This window comes from Mus caroli, chromosome 14 (assembly GCF_900094665.2).
Source record: "Mus caroli chromosome 14, CAROLI_EIJ_v1.1, whole genome shotgun sequence".
NCBI classification, from domain to species: domain Eukaryota; kingdom Metazoa; phylum Chordata; class Mammalia; order Rodentia; family Muridae; genus Mus; species Mus caroli.
In genome coordinates, this window is record NC_034583.1 from 46279493 (window position 1) to 46297930 (window position 18438).

The 18438-nt window shown below is 44.5% G+C and overlaps 2 protein-coding genes across 7 annotated transcripts in view; one reads left to right on the forward strand and one right to left on the reverse strand.

Annotated features, from left to right (window-relative positions):
- Positions 1-1874, forward strand: part of Rnf212b (ring finger protein 212B) — a 71583-nt gene extending 69709 nt beyond the window's left edge. For both annotated transcript variants that reach the window (XM_029469303.1, XM_021182410.2), the window contains one exon: positions 1792-1874. In XM_029469303.1, coding sequence (XP_029325163.1) covers positions 1792-1854 — 63 coding nt within the window. In that variant the 3' untranslated portion in view covers positions 1855-1874. The remainder of the gene's footprint in view (positions 1-1791) is intronic.
- Positions 665-18217, reverse strand: Homez (homeobox and leucine zipper encoding). Of its 5 annotated transcripts, XM_021182406.2 has the most exons (3): positions 18168-18216; positions 4716-6236; positions 3327-3664 (listed from the first exon to the last, which is right to left on the reverse strand). In XM_021182406.2, exons 1-3 carry the CDS (start codon positions 18190-18192, stop codon positions 3612-3614), a joined length of 1599 nt encoding a protein of 532 aa, XP_021038065.1. In that variant the 5' UTR covers positions 18193-18216; the 3' UTR covers positions 3327-3611. The 5 variants fall into 5 exon arrangements, with proteins under 5 accessions (XP_021038066.1, XP_021038065.1, XP_021038064.1 ...); XM_021182407.1 differs by lacking the exon at positions 18168-18216 and adding an exon at positions 11535-11746 and having other exon boundaries at positions 665-6236; XM_021182405.2 differs by having other exon boundaries at positions 3327-6236; positions 18168-18217.
- Positions 18218-18438: the final 221 nt, after the last annotated feature.

The window sequence follows — 18438 nt, forward strand, 5'->3', positions numbered from 1 at the left end:
TGCTGGAGCTGCTGTTTTTGTTTGGTTTTAAGATATCATGAGCCCAGCATAATGACACATACCTGCGATCTCAGCATTTGGGAGGAGAAGCAGGAAGATTAGGAGCTCAAGGCCAGATTGAGATAACTGAAGCTGTCTCAAAACCAACAAAAGAAAAGGCTGTAAGAAGTAACACTGGAGGAGCAGCATCCTCTCATAGAACCTCACAGATATAAACCTATAAGGAACGCAGGAGATCTAAAAGTATGTGGCCCCAAGTTGAATCTTGTTAGAAACACAGTTACTTCTATCTGGATAGAGTGATACATAGCTGTCATCCCAGCACCTGAGAGATCAAGGTATGAAGATTAGGAGTTCAAGATTATTTTGACTAACTACAAGTTTTGAGACTAACCTGAGCTATATAAAACCCTATCTCAAAAACAAAACAAACAAAAAGCCCTGCTTCTATGAGACAGTTGAGGAATCTTAGTCTGTTGGGCACTATTAAAGACTTTTTTTTTTTCTGGCACAGGCTCTCACTTGAAACGCTGACTGGTTTAGAACTGTAGACTAGGCTGGCCTCAAACTCAAATCTGCCTGCCTCTGCTTTCTGAATATAGGATTAAAGGTGTGTACTATTCTCTAAAGTTATTAAAAGAACTGTAAATATGAGAAATATTTTAGGTCTGATGACTTGGTATTTACTCACAAATACACAAACACAAATAAGTACATATCCTTATATATGTAAATAAAAATTTTATGAAGTTAAATGGCATCTAGATTTTGCTTTAGTATAATTTACTAAAAGGAGGCAATAGAAAGAACAATAAATATTAGCCACGAGTTTTGTTGATATTGGATGACAGGTTCATTATTCTGGCCTATCCTTTAAAACAGTAGTTCCTAGCCTTCCTACTGCTGTAACCCTTTAATACAGTCCCTCATGTGTGGTGACCCCAACCATAGAATTATTACTACTTCATAACTGTAACTCTGCTATTGTTATGAATCATATAAATATCTGATATGCAGGATATCTGACCCCTGTGAAAGGGTCATTTGACCCGAAAGGGGTGGAGACCAACAGGTTAAGAACTACTGTTTTAAAACAAAACCTATTGGGACTGGAGAGATGACTCAGCAGTTAAGAATAGTGGCTGCTCTTCCAGGGTCCCTGGGTTCGATTCCAGCACCCACACGGTGGATCACAACCTCTATAACTCCAGTCCCAGGGATCTCCAGAGTTGTCTTCTGAGCACAGAAATACATTCAACAAAACAGCCATAAATATGAAAACTTAAAAATAAAACATTATAAAGTTAAAAATAGTTACTGAAAAGTACCACATCACTAGAGGTGTAAGATCTTTGCCTCCCTGGTAATTTGATACAATAGTCAAATGTTCCAAATCTTCCAAAAGTTTCTCAGATATTTTTCTTCATCATCATCATCATCATCAAGCACTGAAGCGCACAGTTTCTTCAGTAACAACAAAGGCCTCGTCTCACAGGATGCATCAGATCTTAATCTGGGTTGGGCATGGTGGCACCTTTAATCCCTGCCCCTTTTGGGAAACAGAAGCAGGCAGATTGCTGTGAATTCAAGGCCAGCCTGGTCTACATAGCAATAGCAATAATGAGACCCTGTCTCAAACAAAATTTCTTTTTGTTTGTAAGTTAGTCATCATACAATGAGGAAAAACCATGGAGAAGCAATAGCAGTTGATTTTGTTCAATAAAACTTTATTGGTAGGACACCTTTAGTAGTCTGTGCTGTCATAACATGCAAATCTGTTCTCTGCTGCAGACGTTCTACCAACAGAGGCAGATGGGACTAGCCAGGAAAGACGGATGGAACATTTCCAGATAGAAATCCCTCTTCCAGGTCTGCTCTGTGCATAATGCTCAAGGTTGGCCTGCAGTGTCCAGTTCTCTCAGCGGCTATGGGCACTTGCTGGTTCCTGGTTTCAGTCTGCAGCTTGTTCTCTTGAACTTTATCTTACATGTCTTTCTCTCCAAAACATTTTTTTAAAAAATTTAAAAAACTGTGTCTGTATTGTATGAGGGTATACTAGCTGCATATGGGTGCCTGTGATGCAGGTGCCCTCAGAGACCAGAAGAGGGTGTGTGATCCCCTAAAGCCACGGTTATAGGCAGCGTGTGAGCTGACATGGGTGCTGGGCAGCCCGGCACGAAGCATACTAAACTGCTGAGCCACATCTCCAGCCCCCTGGATTTTGTTTACTTTGTGTACGTACTTGTGGGGGGTCTGAGGACAACTTGCAGGAGTCAGTTCTTTCCACCAAAGTTAGTCCTGGGGATCCCACTCAAGTCTCTAGACTCGGTGGCAAGTGCCTTTACTCTCTAAGCCATCTCAGTGGCTGTCTTCCCCAGGGCTTCAGGAAGATCTTCATCTCTCCCATATGTGCGGCCTTTCATTTCCTAGTTTGAGACTAAGGTTGCAGAAATCCTTAGCCTCATGCTTTGGCATAGGAAGACTAGATAATATATTTATCCTGGCTCATTTCTGGATGTCACTGCTTAGCTCTGGCCGTTGCTGTCCTGTGGCCAATGTTAATAAACAACTATTCCCCACCCTCACGTGTTACTCTTTTTACCTATTGTTCTACACCCGGCTCCTATGAAATGTTTTGATTTTCCTTTATCCAAACAATAGGTAGAATACATTCCCAGCTTTGACAACAGGTAGATTTCCACCTTAGTAAGGTATATAGACTAATAGAGAGGAAAAAAGTCATTATATACCCTTTTATGGCTTCTGCCACTCTTGCTAAAATAGTTTCTCGAATGGTAGGATGAGCAAGTGGAGTTACAACCTGTTGTCACTGCTGGAGGACTAATAAATCTTGTCATCTGATGGCTGGAAACCATGTGTGTGTCAATAGATGCTGAATTACTGTCTTCAATTTTTATTTACTGCAGCGTGTCCTGACTAACTCTTTAAAAAAATAATAAAAATATACTAAACCAGAAATGATTTTAAAGTGATGCTGGGCTTGAAGCTAGGGTGTCACACATGCTAGGTAAGAGTCACCACTGAGTTACATGCCAGCATTAAATTCCTAGACTCAGGCTAGGTACAGATGTAGCCCAGTTGGCAGAGTACCTGCCTACCATACATAAAGGCCTGGTTTGATCCCCAGTACTGCATAAACTGGGCATAATGGCACATACTTCTAATCAGCATTTAGGAGATGGAAACAGGAAGATCAGAACAACAACAGCCATGGTTTCACAGTGAGTTCAAGACAAGTATTTAAGAAACTGAAGATGGGGCTGGAGAGATGGTTCAGCAGTTAAGAAGAACACTGCTCTTCCAGAGGTCCTGAGTGCAATTCCCATCAACCGTTACATGGTGGCTCACAACCATCTGTAGTGGGATCTTATGCCCCCTTCTAGTGTGCCTGAAAACAGCAACAGTGTACTCACATACCTAAAGGAAAGTGGATGGATAGATAGACGGAGATAAATCTTGAAACACAGAAGTGGCAAAGTGGAGAAGAGAAACAATTTTATTTTTGGCCTTTTTTTTTAAATTATTAAGCACTTTGGATCTTGCACTCTATTTTCAGATGACTAACCAATTGTTACCAGTGATTCCCAGTTCTAGAACATCATTGAGTTAGAAGACCATGGTCCTTCTGTCCACAAGACAGATCCTATAAAGAGGGAAACATCTCTTGTTAGATACAAACTGAAGCACTAGTTAAAAAAGGAAAAAATAATTAAAAAACCAACCTAACAATCTATATCAATCTGGGCAGAAAGTAGTGTCAGGTTTGTAAATCCAAACCTGAAACTACCCCACCGCCCTTCTCCTCTGACACACTGTTATGTTTCAAAACAGAGTCTCACATAGTCCAGGTTGGCCTTTAACTTCATATGTAGTCAAGGCTGACCTTGAACTCCTTGATCCTCCTGCCTCTACCTGCCAAGTATAGTAGTCACAGTCACTATGCCTGGCTCATCCCCGCCTCCAATAAATACACAGGCTAATATTCACACTCTGATTATTAAAAAGTTTCACAAACTCTGTATGTAAAGATTTACCCTGAGACAATAGTAAGCAAAGAGGGGATTTCATAGAAATAAAATGGTAGAGAGCAGATTGGTCCCAGTGTCAAAAGCAAGAACAGTCTGCTGTGAATTAGTGACAAATCGAGTAAGACATCATCAGGGGTCTGAGGATGTGTCTGTTACAAAGCCAAGACCCTGCAAACACTAGCTGCAGTGTGCCTGAACATGTGCTCAGAAAGACTGGCCAGGCACAAGGAGTCTCTGACAAATGCTGGGGTGCACTGGGATCAACTGGATCACAATACTTCTCTCCATTCAGGTTCCTTGTAGATGTGGGGCTGAGACATGACTTAAAGAGTCCTAAGGAGCAAGAGCAAAGCAAGAGCTCTTTTCAGCCAGTATCTGCCCAGATCCCAAACTCTCTCTACACGGAGGCTGGAGAATTGGATTTGTGTTGATCCAATACTTCAGTTTATCCTGGTCACCCTCTCCAGTTTACTGCAGATTACCCGCTTTGCCTACACAAGAACACAAAACTTTTTACAAGAGCAATTTCAAAAAGGTTTGAGCAGTCACTAAGTTGGTTAATATTTCAGTAATAGACTCTCCTTTGCCTCAGCCTCCCTCAGTCCCATATGATTACAGCATCATCATCATCGTCATCATCATCATCTTCCTCCTCCTCTTCCTCACCATCTTCTGGCAGTTCATCCTCCTCATCCTCCCCTTCTTCTTCATCTAGACAAACTACCACTTCTGCTGGCTTAGGCAACCGAGAGTCAAACCAGTCCAACACTTGCTGAGTGCTTAGTCTTGATGCCTGACTCAGTTTAAGGATATCAGCTTCCCGCAGCTGCTGGTGGGCTGCCCAGTACTTCTCCAAAGGTCGTATATCTGGTGGGGGCGGTGGGGCTGGTAGAGGTGGTGTCTTGGCCCATTCTTTCAAGGAACGAGTTGATGGTGTAGGAATGGCTGGATCTTGAAAACTAGGGGTACCAAGTACTGCATTGTCCCGAAACCATTTCAGCTGTCCATGCTTCAAGGCATATCGTGTGTCACCAAACCATTGAATGATCTCCGGGCGAGGTAAACCAGTGATCTGTTCTAATTTATGGTAATCTTCTCGTCGTGCCCATTGGCACTGTAGGAAAAAGGATTTGAGGATGGCCAACTGTTCTTTGGTTTTCCGCTTAGTCTTTCGCTGGTGTTGCATATCTGGGGAAAGGTATTCTGTGGGGCCAGCCAAATTTGGTTCTGAGTTATTCTGTAACCTTTGGGGCCAGAGTGGTTCTACTTGTGGAGACAGTGCCTTCTCACTAGGTGAGAATGACTGTGAGGTACAACCCAAAGGCTGGAGGGGTTTAGGGGTGGCAGTGGTTCCATTAGCCAATCCCTGGAAAGAGGGAGAAGAGGTAGAGGAAGATGGAGGTATTCCACTAGGTTCGGATTCCTCCTTACAACTATTATCAAGTAATGAGATCAATGCGGGCTTATCTGGCTGATGGACAGCTGTGAAGTGATTCCAGGAAGCAGTCTTTGCACGTGACTGGTCAGGACCCCTGCCTGCCTGCTCCTTAGAGAGGCCACTGATCTGAAGATCCTGACAATCTGATTGGTGGGAGAATGTTCTGCTGCCCATCATCAGAGGCTCCTTAGTGTTCTGATGATTCAGTGGCAGCTGTGATACCTGAGAGGGCTCCTCAGGCTCAACCTTCAATCCTTTCATGTGAGTGGGCTGCTCACTAGGCGCCAGAGGACTCAGTCCAAGAGCAACCTGTTCCGGAGGGAGCACTGGAGGCCTCTCCTGTGGGGGCCTCACTGGCTGCTGTGTGAAAGAGAGAAGAGACTTGAAAAGGAGCTGATCTCGGTGGTACACCACTCTGGCACGAGTCTCTTCTATCTCTTCAGATGACCAGCTAATGCCGCAGCGGAGACGTTGGGCCATGAACCAGGTCTTTACCTTCTCCATCTGCAGCCCATGCCGCAGGCAGAGGAGAGCGATATCTGCCAGGCTTGGATAGGGGAAATAACTGAAGGCTTGTAGCAGGTGCTCATTTCCGTCCAGCTCACTGGTTTGGACGGCTTGAGTCCACACAAGCTGTAGCTCCTCGGAGACTGGAGGGAGACAGACAAGCCCTGCTGCAGAGCTGTCGAGACTGCTGGCATCTTTATTAGGACTCATGTCGTGCTCTGGTTTGTACCCTTCAGAGACAGCTGTAAGAAAAGAAACCGTCCCGTCACCATTTAATCTTTGCCAAACTGCTGAAACCAAACAATTTCTATTTGAATCATGTTGTATTGCTCTTAAAATGTCTAAATCATTTCAAAATTTGCACAATCTTGTCAAGTCATCAGAACCTGCTGTAATTCCTGTATTCTTTGTATTAAACACAAGGTCCATACATAGAAGCTTGGATAAAAATGACCCTAAGCCACATGACAAAAATCTGTCTTTAGAGGCTAAGGAAAAAGTTATCTTCCCACAGCCTTTACTGTTCCAACTTCAGTTTTGCTTCTGACAACTATCAGTCCGCTCTCACCTTCAAGTTCACGGAACAGCACTCAGACTGTTCTTAACCACAAAAGCAGCACCTCTGCTGAAATCTCAGAATGAGCACTCTTGAATGCTTAATAATCTCGGATTGCTTCCAGAACACGGAGACAGGGAAACAGCCGATCAAACCAGGCACAGGAGTGCAAACCCATGATCCCAGCACTTGGGAGACAGTCAGTAGGACCAGGAGTTCAAGGACAGCCCGAACTACCTAAAACTCTCAAAACACACAAAGAAGCAAGCAACAACAAAACAGGGTGGGATACTCTGCCCAGCCCTAAAAAATGCCCACCCCGTTTTTGTGGTGACGGGTACTGGGAACAGGAAACTATTCATAGTACATTAAAGCCCTAAACTCTAGAGGGAGTTTCCCATCCCAGGAGGAAACCTTGGTATAAAAGAACCTTATTCCCCTTGGGCTAGATCTTGTGGAGAGGGCTTAGTAAAGGTTAGTCCCCTCCCTGGGTCTTTGTCACCTCTCACAGCTCAGCCTAAGGAGCCCAGAGATGACCCCTTCCCCATTAATAGCCTACTCCACAAAGGGTAAAAGGGCTCCTGCTCTTATCTCTTCAGTCCAGCTTTCTCCTCAAAACCAGCTGGACAGGCTTATTAAACAGTACCACTAGCTCCCAGGATTGTGGGAAGGGGACCTATTCATTCCTCAATGCCTGGCAAAATCTGCTCTCTGAATATTCTGTAACTTCTTTTTTTAGTACTTTTTTCGTTTTTAATTCATTTATTTTATTTATATGAGTACACTGTTGCTTTCTTTAGACACACCAGAAGAGGGCATCAGATCCCATTACAGATGGTTGTGAGCCACCATGTGGTTGCTGGGAATTGAACTTGGTAACTTTGGAAGAGCAGTGGGTGCTCTTAACCACGGAACCATCTCCACCCCATTCTGAAACACTATAATTCAGCTCCCTCCTTAGGTATTAGAAATACTTTATCACGTCACATTATATTGTTGGAGGAATCCCATTGGTGTTTATATTACTTCTTGTCTGTCCAGGATAGGCTAAGATTACTATTTAAATGCAACTGACTGACAGATTTCAAGTCTACAAAGACAATGTATACTGTGTTCACTTCTTTGGAGACCTTCTCTAGCCTAGGCAAGTGCTCCAAAAGGTGGGGGCTTAGGGGCTTTATCTTACTCTATAAAAGTATTTTTAGGTTTTATTTTGTAACTTTGATCTGCATGTACATAATCCACCATGTGTGTGCTGGGTGCCCTCAAAGATCAGAAGAGGGCATCAGAACTCCTGGAAGTGGACTTACAGTTGGTTGGGAGCTGCCATGTGGGTGAGGGAATTGAACCCAGGTCCTCTGCAAGAGCAGCAAGTGCTCCTAACCGCTGAGCCGGCCCCCTAGAGGCTTGAGGATTACAACACTGATCCTTCGCCCTGGTGTTAGCTTGCCACAGCTTCTGACAGTCAAACCTAACAGGCCAGAAGCCATTGCAGATCCTAAAAGCATTGTACTTGAAGGGCATTTTACCAGTGAGGAGGCAGCTTATGAATTCCAAGCTCCTGCCACTTAGCATCTAGCTCTGGGTAAGTCACTGAAACCCTAATGACTCTTCGCTCCATTTTCTTCCTCTGTAAAGAAGGCTGTGCTTACAGAAAAGCTGCATGTTGTCATCGGGCATCTGTTGTGTGCTAGGCATTATAAAGTCAGAATCAGCAGCTTTGGGAGATAAAGGTTTGGTCTATAGCAGACTTGCGGTTAACTGCAGCCTCCCTGCTTTCTAGAATGCTATTTGTCCTTAGCCAAGTTCTTTCACCTAAGGCTTAGTTTCTTATCAAAGAAAAGGGTACCCTTACCTGGGAAGTCTAAACTGGGCAGGTGTCGGTGGCCAAGCATTTTAACAATAAGCTACATACAGCTCCAGCCCCATGATTTTATATGCTGTATTTTGAGGTTTTGAGACAATTTCAGAATGGATTTTGTTGCTTTGAAAAAAATATACAAGTGTTGGAGAGAATACTCAGTGCTTAAGAGTACCTGGCTGCTCTTCCAGAGGACATAGGTTCAGTTCTAACATCTACAAGGTGGCTCACAGCCATCTGTAACTCCAGTTCCAGGACATCGGATGCCCTCTTCCGGCCTCTGTGAGCATTGCATGCATGTACTGAACAGACATAAGTGCAACAAAAATCCATAAATGTAAAATAAAATGGAAAAAAGAAAAAAAAGGGCTATAGACATGACTCAGAGGCATAAATGTCTCCCAAGTGCTGAGACTGAAGGCGTATGCCACTATACCCAGCTAGAATCAAGACTTCACCTTGTAGCTGGTAATCCTCTGGAAGAATCTGTCTTTCAATGGGAGCACATTACAACCAGGATGGCTCATAAGAATGACAAGTAGGGGCCAGCCACAATGGCACAATGTAAAGAGACTGTCTCAAAAACAAGAGTGACAAGGAGGATAGACCAGTGTTCTTAACAGTCAGTTTCTGTGTCTCCATTTTGGACTGGATAGAGAAAGAATCAAAACTGGAGGGTTTCTACCTGGGCAGAGATGGTAGTGGTAAAGCCTATTATGAATAATCACAACTGCATCCTTATTACAGATGCCAGATATATTATTCTGCATAGTCGTTAACTTAAAAAACACACTTGTGACACTTCTCTCTCCCTTTGGTTTCTAACATCCTCAGACTGACAGCAAGGCCAAGCAGCCTAGACTTGAAATTTAGATGTTGTCCATTCTACGGTAGGAAAAAAAGGACTTTGGAACGTTCAGTTGAACATAGGCTTGCACTAAAACAGAAGACAAAGCAGAAAACTGGATATGACCCTGCTTGATTCCTAAGTCTTTATTCAAAGAAGATCTGAAATACTTACTGCCTCAGGTATGTCTGGCGAGTATAGTGGGTGTTAAAGGCCTTAAGGACTTTTGTGATGTTTAACTTAGGTGCTTCTAAACTTTTTAGATCATCAACTTCTTTGAGAATCAGATAAAAATCATAGAGCTTTGGGCTGGAGAGATGGCTCAGCACAGGTTCAGTTCCAAGCACCCATATCAGGTGACTTATAAGCCACCTGTAACTCCAGTTTCAGGGGATCCAAAGCCCTCTGGTTTTCATGGGCTTTACTGTACGTAGTAACACAAACACAGACACACACAAATCAATCTTTTTTTTTTAAGAGTCAGACTTTCCAAAATGTGTAACTTAAAAATGTATGCCCAATGTCACACTTGCACACACCAATGCCAAGAGGTCACCTTCAGATCTCTGTTTTATAAGTCTTCCTGACTTAATGAAGGCAGTGCAATAGCTGACTTAAAAGTGAACAAGCAACTTAATGAAAATGAATGGAAAGAGTGGGAGACAAGAATAACAGCTGTCAGCCGGGCGTGGTGGCGCACGCCTTTAATCCCAGCACTTGGGAGGCAGAGGCAGGCGGATTTCTGAGTTCGAGGCCAGCCTGGTCTACAAAGTGAGTTCCAGGACAGCCAGGACTATACAGAGAAACCCTGTCTCGAAAAAACCAAAAAAAAAAAAAAAAAAGAATAACAGCTGTCTAGAAGGGACAGGGTATTTGTGGTACCAGATGGGATGGGAAAGGTGCTAAACGGTTCAAGTGACCCACTAGATTATATACATGATCAATATCCAGTGTCCTGGATACTCAAGGTTAGCTAGTATCTAGTACAACACACTGGCTTGCTTGAAACAATGTGCTTCTCCAACTGTTTATGCCCCTACACAGTTGCCCATTTCTGGGTCATATCTGGGTATCTATAATAACATAATTAAAGCATGATGCAAATCTATGAAAATGTGGAAGCTAAGACATCTCAGCATGCTGAGGCAGGAGGATCGCAAATTTGGGACCAGCGTGAGCAAAACTGTATAAACACAAAAATTAAATGCTTTGGAGGACTAATTCAAGAATATGTATTAAAACCCTGCCCAGTTAGGAGAGGGCAAGGCAACTGTGGAAGAGTGATGTGAGTATGTTCCAACTCAGATAGCTTCCAAAGGTCCAATCTCACTTCACTTTAAAGAAAGCCAAACTGGAAATAACATGATCAAAGTGAGTAGCTCTCTCCTAGAGTGGCATACTAGAATTACCTGAGAAACTTAAAAGGCCACCTCCGTGCCATGCTCTTCTGATTAATGGACTGGGACACAGGCATTCATAGTTTTAAAAGTTCTCAGTGTGCAATTAATACTAAAAAGAGGAGTTAAACAATACACTAAAGACTGGTAATATTTACTTCCAATTGTAAGGTTTAGGATAATTCATGTATCTTAGTTTTTTGATTTCTGGCTTTTGCAACTACTGCTGTCTACCTATCCTAATAATATAAATGGATTTGAGACATATGACTAAGAGTTCATAATATGCATCGATCTCGGCCCACACTGATTTTCAGACAAGTCTCAAGCTTGAGTTTTCTTCCAGCTGACAAGTCTCAGAGTTGCAACACCAGGAACCTGTGAGGACTTTTCGTTTTCCGGTTGGTGGGGCACAAGAGTCGGGGGCCAGTTGTTTGTGTGTTTTTTTCTCCTTTTAACCTTTCATTCCCAAATGGCAGTGCTCCCTATAAGTGAGGGCTAGTTGTAAACGCCTGTTGAGGTCGCCAGGAGGTAGCCATGGGGACAGGGGAAGCCCGGGAGGCATCTGAAGGGCCCGGAACTGGGTCAGAGAACAAAAAGTTTCAAGTACTTGGGGCGGTGAGCTCCAGGAGGCAGGTGAACCTGCATCCTCACAGAGGGCGTCCCGACCCAACCTTTCCCATCCCCCCCTACACACACTCCTTAGCCTCCCCCAGTTACAACAACACAGATTCGAAAGTGCAGGGGAGGAAAGAGGGACAGAACCCGACGACTTCCAACGGAGGATTCTCCTCCCACCACGAGGATGGGGCTCTGAGGGTCGGAGGTTTCGCACCGGCCGGGAGGCAGGCCCAGGGGCTGGGGGGGTCGGTCACTCACCACGGCGCGGCCCCGGGCGGCGGCTCCTAGCCTCGCACTGCGGGCCGGGGCGGGAAGGGGGAAGAGGGCAGGGGATCCAAGAGGGCGAGGGGCTGCGGCACGCCCGGCTCCTGGCACCACGCGAAGCCCTGGACGGACGCTGCCCCCTACCCCTGGACCGAGGCGCTCCGCCCCTACCAGTGCGGCTTGGAGGCGGAGCCGAAGCCGAGGTCCGGATTGGTGGGCGGGCTGATGCACAACGTACTGGGTCGGCCATTGGCTGCGTGGGTCCCAGCAGAGGTCCGCGATTGGCTGCGGAGACCCGGTCAGTGTAGGCGCGTGGGGCTGGGAACATGTCTTCCTGGACTCGGCGTCTGCAGTGGACCTCTGCATCCTGTGGTCCTTCCAAAGTTCTTTACTGAACTGGCCCTGGGTCCCGCAGGAAGCCCCTCGGAAGACCTTTTAAGACACCTACCACCAGTCAAACTGGAGCACAAGCGCTACCAGCAGCGGCAGCCGTGACGAAACGCTTAAAACCACCGAGAATGTGCACAAGGAGGATCAGATGTTTAGCCCCCAGAAAGACGAGCATCTTAAGTACCCAGGACTTCGGTCACTTTTGAGGTCAATGTGGCGAAAGTATTCTCAGTGACGAAATACTCTGGGATTCGCTGTTAGGGTGTAATAAGATGTGCTGTTCACTAAACCATACTTGAGGGTACAAAGTTCTCAACCAAATTTAGAATATTTAGGATTTCCCATCGTATTTGGAAACAGCACTTCTGAAGTGACTTGTGTTGTTGACATTTGAAGCTCAATCTTGGTTATTTGGGTCATCCCCCCCCGCCCCCCCCCCAGACAGGGTTTCTCTATATAGCCCTGGCTGAAAGGCAATATCAGCCGGGCAGTGGTGGTGCATGCCTTTAATCCTAGCACTTCAGAGGTAGAGGCAGGTGGATTTCTGAGTTCGAGACCAGCCTGGTCTACTGAGAAACCCTGTCTCAAAAAACAAAATAAACAAACAAACAAAAAAAAAAAACAAAAGAAAAAAGAATAAGGCAATATCAGTCTTCGCCTGTATTCTCAGACCTCACCGTTGACTCTTCCTTACCTACTGTCACATGAACTTTTCTTGAAAAGAACAAATGGAGGCTGAAAAGACAGCTCAGGGGTTAAGAGCACATGCTGCTCTGACAAAGGACCTGAGATAAGTTCCCAGCACCTATATCACAGTCACCTGTACCTCCAGCTCTATCTGGTCTGAAGCCCTCTTCTAGACCTTGTGTGAGCATGTGCGCTGACACGTGTCCCATGTTGTTGCCCCCCACCCCTTATAAGTTTAAAAAATAAATCTTAACAAAAACTTCAAATGGCTATCAAAGATGGCCAAAGGATGACTCCACCCAAGTATAGCTTAGTGAATGGTGTGTGTGTGTGTGTGTGTGTGTGTGTGTGTGTGTGTGTGTTTGAGACAGTGTTCTTTTCTGTAGCCTTGGTCCTTGGCTGTCCTGGAACTTGATTTGTGGATCAGGCTGGCCTCAAATTTAGAGATCCGTCTGCCTCTGCCTCCTGAGTTCTGGGATTATAAACATACCACTACCACCCAGCTGGTGAATCAGACTTTAATGGCGTTACTTACAGAAGTACGAGCAATTTATCAGTGTCTGTACTAATGAATTAAGTGTCTCCCTCATCTCAACACTGTTAACTGTTTATATACCCTCAGGGAATGGAGGGAGCCTTGTGAGCTCCTCCCCCCCCCCACAACAACCTCCATGAGCGTTTCTGTAAACTGTGGGTGAGGCCTCATGAATTCAGTGGCAGTCCGAATTCAGGAATGAACAAGTTTTCCATTCACTAAGGATAGCATTCCGTTTCACACTTCCTCTCTAAGAAACCAGATACAAATCTCGTTTCATTTTTTAAGGGTTCCACTCCAAAACCTAGAGCTCTTTGCAGGCTGACACATCTTAAACATCTCTGCTTTGACGCTGTGCCGTATTTTCTGTTGCTAGCCTCTTATTTGCCTCCAATCCTCATTGCATGAACTCAGTCTCAACATTAAAAGCCATCTATGTTGTCAAGACACTGGGGGTAAACGAGGAAAAATAGGGTCCTTTTAAAAGACCTCTTTGAACTGTCAGGTGTTGCAGGGTTATTTGAGCACACTGAGAACCCCAAGATTGTGTTATTTACTGGAAAACCCGGTTTTCAGTTGTGGTGTGGCTCAGTCTTAGCCCACACTTTTAATCCAAGAGCTTTCTGCTTGAATACTGTAAACAGGATTAGATAAAGTCCACCTTAGGTCCAAAGGCAGAGCAGGCAACGGTTAACAGGAAGTGAACATAGGGTTATTAAGAAAAAAACATCGTATGAGGGAGTCAGGGGGATCAGATATTGAGAACCAGAGGAAGTAGACAGGAGGGACATTCAGATTAGAGGAGGTTTTTAAAGGCATCATGAGAGAGGGGCATTACTGGTGGGACTTTGGCTAGAAAGAAAAGTCATGAGCTAGCAGGCTTTCATCCCAGCATCTGGCTCCTGAGTCTTTGTTGGTAAAAATCTAAGGCACCTTTTATCCAGCAGGCTTTGAGCCAGAGCTGTTGCACTTTACATGACATTCTTCTGAGTCACAACACAATGCCCGTTGTTTGGTAGTTAACATGAAGAAAGGGGAAATGGGACATTTCAGTTAGGCAGCCCTTAGTTACCAGGGGAGATCAATCCCTCATAGCACTCTATTGCCTGGGTTGCTTGGGAAGAATCTGTGCTTGAAGGGCTGAAAACTGAGGGAGGAGCTGTCTGCAGGAACCAAACACCTGACTCTGGAAAGGCTGGCCAATTACTTTGGGCAACAAGGATGACCCACATAGAAATTTAAAAGGTGACAGCTTTCAATCACGTTTCATTTTTCAAACATTCACCCCCAAGAGTTAGCGGTTTGGAACACTGGTATGGTGGTTAAGAACACTTGCTGACCTTGCAGAGGAGTACGGTTTGATTGCCAGCACTCACAGGATGGCTCACAACCATCTGAAACTCCAGTTCCAGGAGATCTAACGCCCTCTTCTGGCCCCTGTGGGCACTGCATGCATGTGGCACACAGACACATATGGCACAAAATACTCAAAACATTTCAAAGTAAAATAATCAAGAGGGGGGGGCTGATGGGAGCAAAGAAACCACAAAAAGAAGAAAGCCCTGTGCCTGGTTCTGGAGCAGGGAGGCTAAAAGGCTTACTCTGAGTTTTAACTTCTAGATTTAGAAGTTGGTGTGGACTTGGGTGTGGAAATTACTGAGCAGTCATCGAAGCACAATAATAATAATAATAATAATAATAATAATAATAAAACCTGTCTTTTGCAGGATAACAACCTTCTCAACTCCTCCAGGACTTGTACTTGAGACTAGGGGCTCAGGTCATCCTCAAGAGATGTTAATGTCCCATCTTTGGTGAAACTTTTTTCTCAGGCTTACAAGATGTCTGTCTCAGCAGTAAAGGCGCCTGCTGCCAAGCCTGACAGCTTGAGCTGAATGCCAGCAGTGAGGTTCCTGGGTCCCACATGATAGAGAGAATTGACTCCAGAAAGCTGTCCTCTGACCTCCACACCGTCCAATGCATGAGCCCATTCATACACATACTTATGCACCCGGGCACACACACAAAAGAGGTCATTAAAAAAAATGTCTGCCAGGCAGTGGTGGCACACGCCTTTTATCCCAGCACTTGAGAGGCAGAGACAAGCAGATTCCTGAGTTCAAGGCCAGCCTGGTCTACAGAGTGAGTTCCAGGACAGCCAGGGCTGCACAGAGAAACCCTGTCTCGAAAAACAAAAACAAAAACAAAAACAAAAACAAAAAGCAAAAAAAAACCAAACAAACAAAAAAATTAATTAAAGTTAAAAAAAAAGTCCTCCTTTTGAAGGCTGAGGTACTGGCTGACTGGAGGAACAATTAACCGATGAAATTCGAGTCTCTCTCTTAACAGACCTCTTGCAAAACACCTGAGAAGGCCAGATACTTCTTAAGGAGGTGGTTAGTTGCCGTAACCTTTGGAAGTATACCTAGTTCAAGGCTAACTTGTTAAGATTGGTGTGTCCTTCCTTCCTTAGTTCTCCCTCTATCAAACCTCCTCTTTTGTCAGTTGGCAATGAATGCCATAGACATTTTGAGATTGGCTGAGCTGGGAAACACTTAGTTTAGGCTTAGTAAGGATTCTTGCGTGATTTTCAGTTTTGCCTATTAATAACTTATTATCCCGGGCTGGAGAAATGGCTCAGCGGTTAAGAGCATTGACTGCTCTTCTGAAGGCCCTGAGTTCAAATCCCAGCAACCACATGGTGACTCACAACCATCCGTAATGAGATCTGACACCCTCTTCTGGAGTGTCTGAAGTCAGCTACAGTGTACTTACAGATAATAAATAAATAAATCTTTAAAAACAAAACAAAACAAAAAAACCTTATTATCCCACGGCAGACACAGTTTCTGGACTGACCTGTCCTTCCTATTCCTTTTCAAAGCAGCGAAACAGCGGTAGGAACTCCACTGCCTCATAGTGCAGCTATTTGGAGATCCTGGAAGCAGTAATTAAATGTCTTAAACTCTATCACAGTGTGACTGTTGTCCTAACAGGGAGTCTCTGCCATGGCTGTGAATGAATGTTAACGGAAAGTCATGGGAAGGTGCAGTGACACCAGGCATGATGGCACACAGCTGCAATCCCAAGCACTCTGAGAGGCAGAGGGATCGTATTCAAGGCCAAGTTCAGGGGATGGAGGACACTGTAAGATAAGGAAAGAGCTCAGAATGAAATTAATATCTTCACCCTGAGCTTCTGGTCTTAGCTTGGGAGTAGAGTGCTTGCCAGGCGATTGCAAGGCTTTAGGTGGGAGCCCCAGCATTGAAAACAGAACACTCACAAAAATAAATAAATAAATAGATTGATAGACAGACAGACAGATAGATAGATAGATGATAAAAGAAAAGGTTCAAAATGCTTCATTTCTGCCATTTTGTTCTAGCATCCCTAGTCTAATACCTTACACCATATATGAAATAAGTGGTCCATTTTGTCCGAGTCTGGCAAAAATATTGTTTGTCTTTCAAGACATGTTCTCAACAGTAGCCGAGGCTCACTTGCCAGGCTAGCCTTGAACTCTGGGCAATCCTTCTCTACTGGCCTCTTGAGGGCTAGAATTACAGGTGTGAGCCATTATGCCTGGTTTGAAAATTTTTATATCTGGAGATAACAGGCCCCAGACCTTAGCACAGCTGACTCCATGATGGAAGTGCCATTCAGGCTGTAAGATTCAGCTTGTAGACAGCACCTCCTTCCAAAATGAAAACAAAGACCTAATCCATCAAAGTCGATACAGTTCTAGTTGGAAGATACACTAACCTTGCTTCTTAGCTTTAGTCTCACTTCTGTCTAGCTGTTGTTAACTGAAGAATGTGAACTGACAACAGGGTTTTGTGCTTAAAAGCTCACTCTGAGAAAGGATCGGAGCTATACTGGGACCCTGAATACCCAGTATAGTTACCAGCTGACTGACAGGCTTCCTATTGGCTTAATGTCCGGGCAGTCTTCTATGGTGGACACTCCACAACAATCACACGGTGTAAAAATAACTTTTTTTAATTACCATAACTTGAAAATTAACATGCTAGAAAACTGAAAGCCTTTTTTGTTTGTTTGTTTGTTTGTTTTTGTTTTTTCCACATACAGGATTTTTCTGTAGCCTTGGCTGTGCTGAAACTCACTGTAGATCAGGCTAGCCACGAACTCAAGAAATCCAACTGCCTCTGCCTCCCCAGTGCTGGGAGTAAAGGCGTGCACCACCATGGTTCAGCACGTAATTCTTTACAGTAAGTGTGATTTACTTGTTCCATGAAAAGGCTATCAGTGCATCAGGATGGGCATAGCTCAGTGGGTACAGGTGCCTGCTGCCAAGTCTGATGGCCTAGGGTTGATTCTAAGGAAACCACACCCTGGAAAAGGGGCACCATTGCAAAAAGTTGTCCTCTGCCTCTCTGTGTGAGCCTTGAACACGCACAAATAAGACAGGTGTGGTGGTGCACACCTTTAACCCCATTGCTCAGGAGGCAGAGGTAAGTGGATCTCTGTGAGTCTGAGGCCAGCTTGGTGTACACAGTGAGTTCCACGACAGCCAGGGCTATATAGTGAGACCTCGTTTCAAACAACAAAGAACAAAACAAAAAAGTTCAATCTGGCTTCTTGTATCCAAACATATAGAAAAAAATTGTTTGCCAGGTAGAGGCGACTTTTTGTCAGCTTTTTAAAAACTACAACTGATTTGCATTTTTCCATTCTATAAAAGTTCACTTTATGACCAATTTTGTATTTGTTTTCTTCTTAAAAGTGGTATACTTCAGGGACCAAATGACCATGTTCAGTTTCCATCCAGTTGTCTGTGTCTCCTCTCCTAAGAAATGCCAGAGTTCAAGGGAGCCGAAAGGCTGAATAATCAATCAGAAGTGCAGGTGTTGGGAATTTGGGATGGATTTGAAACAGTAAATGCTACATGAAACTTTCTGTGAAAGAAAGAGTTCAGAGGAACCTGCCACCAAACTAAGATGCCCGAGTTTGGAAAGAACATAATACCACAGGACCTTTGCACACCCTCCACCTACCTCTCCCTGGGTGTCTGGTCCTCATGCTTCCTTCATATATGGTATCACTTTCAAAACGTACTGGGTGGGCGCTCTGCAATGACATCACAGCTTGACTATTATGATGTAATGAGGAGGCCCGTGACTATGCTCCAACTAGTGTCGGTATTCTGAGTCTCATGGGATGATCAAAGAAAGAAGGTCACTCAAAGATGAAGTAAGGCCTTGTTGGGCCCCGGGAGATCCAGCCACTGTAGACTTCATCTTGAACAACTGGACAAAGGAGTATTTA

What these genes read in the sequence shown, in the direction of transcription:
- Homez (XM_021182405.2), bottom strand. Translation starts at nt 18,192, where the DNA reads ATGAGGACCAGACACCCAGGGAGAG. An exon ending in GACCAGACACCCAGGGAGAG is followed by an intron (nt 6,237 to 18,167) that starts GTAGGTGGAGGG and finishes CTTTTCTTACAG; the next exon opens with CTGTCTCTGAAGGGTACAAA.